The 4831-nt window shown below is 62.2% G+C and overlaps 1 protein-coding gene across 1 annotated transcript; it reads left to right on the top strand.

Annotated features, from left to right (window-relative positions):
* Nucleotides 1–1120: 1120 nt before the first annotated feature.
* LOC149752787 (uncharacterized) lies at nt 1121–2411 on the top strand. Its single transcript, XM_089925415.1, has 2 exons — nt 1121–1415; nt 1497–2411. The coding sequence occupies exons 1-2, from the start codon at nt 1209–1211 to the stop codon at nt 2409–2411; spliced, it is 1122 nt and encodes a 373-aa protein (XP_089781541.1). The 5' UTR covers nt 1121–1208.
* Nucleotides 2412–4831: the final 2420 nt, after the last annotated feature.

The raw sequence follows: 4831 nt of genomic DNA, 5'->3' as shown, positions 1-4831 counted from the left end.
CCTTCTTGACCCCGTCCTGACCGTAGATTCACTGGCCATTAGGGATGGGCGAAGTGAGAGCAGACCGCATTAAGTCGGAGCTGGTCGCTGAAGACCTAGATAGGTTCGTGGCTCGATACCACCTTCCCGAGGCCTGCAATGTTACGCTCCCGGGGCCTGAGGAGAGGATGTCCCATCTTCCTCCAGGGAAGGTCGCCATCAATGAGGGCATTCTTCAGGCCGGGTTTCGCTTTCCCCCCTCGGACTTAGTCGTTCAGGTGCTTCGGGGTTTAAGAGTGGCGCCGACGCAACTGGTGCCGAACTCATGGCGCGCCCTGACGGCCTTTCAGGTTCTCTGCCGCATGCACGAGGTTTCCGCCACCCTGAATGTCTTTTGGGAATGCTACGGCCTGAGCGGCCACCCCCCGGACAAAGGGTGGTGGTGCTTTGCGGCGCGGCGAGGGTGCGGCCTCGTCAAGGAGGCTCCTACCTCCATTCACGGCTGGAAGGGGCGCTTCTTTTTCGTTGACGCAGATCCCTCTTGGGGAATCAGGGCTACCTGGGAGACGCCGATGAAGTCCCCGATTGGCCTATCGAGGTTGTCGAGGGAGGAATCCGATGGCGTCGCCGTCTTGAAGGGGTTGGTTGCCGAGGGCCGGCTCTCTCCGGTGGCTCGCCTTATTTCCGAGGATACCTTGGTGAACGTCGGTCTGAGCTCGGTCCCCGCTGACCGTGAGCCCGCCACCATTTCTTTTTTAGCTCTTTTCTCCTATTTCGTTTCTTCTTTCCTTCAGTTTCTCAGCCTCCGACCATCTCGTCCTTTTTGCAGAGATCGACGACATCATGCGGTCGGACAAGGCAACGGCTGTCGGTAGGACGTCCCTACTGGAAGCGGTCCGGAGGAAGAAACGAGCTCCTCCGAGCGGGGCCCCTCCGGCGAAGAAGTCCCGCCGGCAGGCGACTCCGACGCCGACAGACGGGTCCGGACCCACCGATCAGGGGGACGCCGCGGGCGCGGACCGGCAGTTGACGCTGTATCAGCCCTCCGATGCCGAGACTACCGTTTCTCCGGAGGCATCACCCGGGCGTGCCCGAGATGGACGGGTCGGACGTGATCGGTCCCAGCCCAGCCTTCGACTCGGTCGGCTCCGGATGATACGAGGAGGGACGCGCCGAGGCCCCGGCCGAGCGGGACCCTGTCAATTCCAGGGGCGGTCCCCGCCCCGAGCATGGTCAGCATGACTCTTCCCCAAGCGATGGGTAAGGGTAAGGCTGCAGAACCACCGTCCGACTCCGGGGAGAAGTCGGGGTCGGCCTTCACTTTCGCCGGCGCCCGAAACCTCATCGAGACGGTGCTGCTGGAGAAGGACCGCAGGCGGGTCCGGGAGATGAGGGTCCCTGACGTTGGGGCTGCCAGCTGCGTCTGTCTCATGTCGGTGAGTGTTCTTTTGGTCGCTTTCATCATTTATAGGCTCTGTTGATCCCCGCCTGACGCTCTCGTTTTTCCTATCTCTTAGCTCGCCCAGTACATGATCCGCCTGGAGGAGTGCTACGAGGAACAGGCGAGGCTTCTGGCGAGGGCCGAGAGCCAACTGAAGGCAGTAGAGGAGGGAGGTCAGGCTGCGGCGGGGAGGACGACCAGGGACCTCGAGATGAGGCTCCAGGTGGCCGAAGAGCGGGCACTCGGCTTCGTCACCCTCGAGAAGCAACTGTTGGAGGCTCAGGAGCAACTCAAGGTCGCCTCGGGTCTCGAGGGCGAGATCAAGAAGGCGGAGGAGCGGGCCGAGAAGCAGTCCCGAAAGGCTGCCGACTACCGGGAGAGGTGGGAGAAGGCCCAGCGGTCAGCCGACAACGCCCGCAACCGAACCCGGTCTCTTGAAGCCAAGCTGGGCGAATTGGAGTCGGCCTTGGAGAAGTCCCGCGCGAGCGACCAGGAGCTTCATTCGCGCCTGGAGGAGGCTGAGGCTGCTCGCATTGCTGCCGAGGCGAAGCACAAGGAGGCTCAGGCTGATCTGCTGAGGGTCTCCTTCGAGGCGGATGACCGGATTGTGGCGAAGGTCTTGGAGGCGAAAGCTCAGATTATGGAGCGGGCAGAGGCGGCGCTGGCCGAGAAGAGTGCGGAGATCGGGCGTCAGGCGGTACAGGCTTATCGTCAGTCCGCCGAGTTCACTCGTGATATGTCGGAGGCGGTACAGGCCTATCGTCAGTCTGACGAGTTCGTCCGTGACATGTCGGACGCGGGGTCCGACTCCTTTGTCTTAGGCTTCGAGGAAGGCCTGGCAAGGGTGTCGGCTAAGTACCCCGAAATTGACCTGAGTGGGATCTCCCTTCTCGACTCCCCTTCGGCGCCATTGCCTGCTGATTCTCCAACCGTCTCCCTACCTCTTGCGGACGTGCCGGGCGTTCCCGACCCGGGGGTTCCTCCAAGCTGACCCTTTGTACTTTTCTTTGTGTGTTGGCGTTTTGCCAAGTTGTATGGGTCTCGGCCCTGAAACAATGAAAGTTAATGCAAATAGAGTTTCTTCATTTCACTTTCGTCCTTCTTCTTTTTAACTCTTGGTAGCGTTTCGCTGACTCCCGACTCTTGAAATTCTTCTGGCGCTAGGCCAGGTATCTGAGGGTTAGGCCTCAGGGAATTCTTCCGGCGCTAAGCCAGGCATCCGAGGGTTAGGCCTCAGGAACTTCTTCCGGCGCTAAGCCAGGCATCCGAGGGTTAGGCCTCAGGAAATTCTTCTGGCGCTAGGCCAGGCATCCGAGGGTTAGGCCTCAGGAAATTCTTCCGGCGCTACGCCAGGCATCCGAGGGTTAGGCCTCAGGAACTTCTTCCGGCGCTAGGCCAGGCATCCGAGGGTTAGGCCTCAGGAACTTCTTCCGGCGCTAAGCTAGGCATCCGAGGGTTAGGCCTCAGGAACTTCTTCCGGCGCTAGGCCAGGCATCCGAGGGTTAGGCCTCAGGAACTTCTTCCGGCGCTAAGCCAGGCATCCGAGGGTTAGGCCTCAGGAACTTCTTCCGGCGCTAGGCCAGGCATCCGAGGGTTAGGCCTCAGGAACTTCCGCTCGTTGGTCGGCCAAGGCTGGCGCAAGCCGAGGCGACCGGTCGGGGCTTCAGGCTAGTCTGCTCCCGGGATGATCATCGGGTTAGCCTGGCATCCGAGGGCCGAGCCTCGGGAAATTCCGCTCGTTGGTCGGCCAAGGCTGGCGCAAGCCGAGGCGACCGGTCGGGGCTTCAGGCTAGTCTGCTTCCGGGATGATCATCGGGTTAGCCTGGCATCCGAGGGCCGAGCCTCGGGAAATTCCGCTCGTTGGTCGGCCAAGGCTGGCGCAAGCCGAGGCGACCGGTCGGGGCTTCAGGCTAGTCTGCTCCCGGGATGATCATCGGGTTAGCCTGGCATCCGAGGGCCGAGCCTCGAGAAATTCCGCTCGTTGGTCGGCCAAGGCTGGCGCAAGCCGAGGCGACCGGTCGGGGCTTCAGGCTAGTCTGCTCCCGGGATGATCATCGGGTTAGCCTGGCATCCGAGGGTTGTCAGGCCTCAGGAAATTCCGCTCGTTGGTCGGCCAAGGCTGGCGCAAGCCGAGGCGACCGGTCGGGACTTCAGGCTAGTCTGCTCCCGGGATGATCATCGGGTTAGCCTGGCATCCGAGGGCCGAGCCTCGGAAAATTCCGCTCGTTGGTCGGCCAAGGCTGGCGCAAGCCGAGGCGACCGGTCGGGGCTTCAGGCTAGTCTGCTCCCGGGATGATCATCGGGTTAGCCTGGCATCCGAGGGCCGAGCCTCGGGAAATTCCGCTCGTTGGTCGGCCAAGGCTGGCGCAAGCCGAGGCGACCGGTCGGGGCTTCAGGCTAGTCTGCTCCCGGGATGATCATCGGGTTAGCCTGGCATCCGAGGGCCGAGCCTTGGGAAATTTCGCTCGTTGGTCGGCCAAGGCTGGCGCAAGCCGAGGCGACCGGTCGGGGCTTCAGGCCAGTCTGCTCCCGGGATGATCATCGGGTTAGCCTGGCATCCGAGGGCCGAGCCTCGGAAAATTCCGCTCGTTGGTCGGCCAAGGCTGGCGCAAGCCGAGGCGACCGGTCGGGGCTTCAGGCTAGTCTGCTCCCGGGATGATCATCGGGTTAGCCTGGCATCCGAGGGCCGAGCCTCGGGAAATTCCGCTCGTTGGTCGGCCAAGGCTGGCGCAAGCCGAGGCGACCGGTCGGGGCTTCAGGCTAGTCTGCTCCCGGGATGATCATCGGGTTAGCCTGGCATCCGAGGGCCGAGCCTCGGGAAATTTCGCTCGCTGGTCGTGCGCCTGTCGCTTGCCGCCCGACGGGATTTCTCCGTGGCCAGCTGCGATCGTGTTTCTCCTCCTCTCCAAGCGTTGCCTGGGGAACACCAGATGGGCATTAAATGCTAATTGAGGGGTTACCTGGGAAATCGGATCGCCAGTTGCTGCTTGCGAGGAGTGTCAGTTAAGCGGCCGCGATACGCGCGTTCTTCGAGGCGGATGCGGCCTGGGCGCGAGCGGAGATACGTGGACCTAGGGGTACGGGCCACCCGGAGTGTCCTGCACAAAGAATGCGATTAAGGAGAATAACGCTTAGGAAATCGCGGGAAGATACGCCTCGAGAGCCGGATCGGCTCCGGATTCAATGCGCCCGCATTTATTGGAGCCACCCGCATCGGAACGACCGGGGGGCCGCAGTTTGGCTATAAATATAGGTGCAGGTGCGATGGAGCCTGCCAAGCCGGAGCTGTTCAGATTGCCATGGATCGTGGGCCTCCTCTCCGGCGCATGGTTGAGAGACCCCTATCGAAGGAACGGGAGGCGCGCCCTTCGCGACTTCCGCCAACTAGCCGTTTCATCTGGGATCAACAAG

The sequence above is a fragment of the Phoenix dactylifera genome, chromosome 9 (genome assembly GCF_051530095.1).
Source record: "Phoenix dactylifera cultivar Ajwa chromosome 9, Ajwa_hap1_PhDact_Kaust_v1.1, whole genome shotgun sequence".
Lineage (NCBI taxonomy): Eukaryota > Viridiplantae > Streptophyta > Magnoliopsida > Arecales > Arecaceae > Phoenix > Phoenix dactylifera.
Note: the sequence above shows the minus strand (reverse complement) of the source record. Positions and strands in the feature narration are given on the sequence as shown.

Bases quoted from the DNA above. Each gene is read 5' to 3' on its own strand.
- LOC149752787 (XM_089925415.1), top strand. From the start codon at position 1,209: ATGGTCAGCATGACTCTTCCCCAAGCGATGGGTAAGGGTAAGGCTGCA. The intron at 1,416-1,496 runs GTGAGTGTTCTT...CCTATCTCTTAG, and splicing joins GCTGCGTCTGTCTCATGTCG to CTCGCCCAGTACATGATCCG.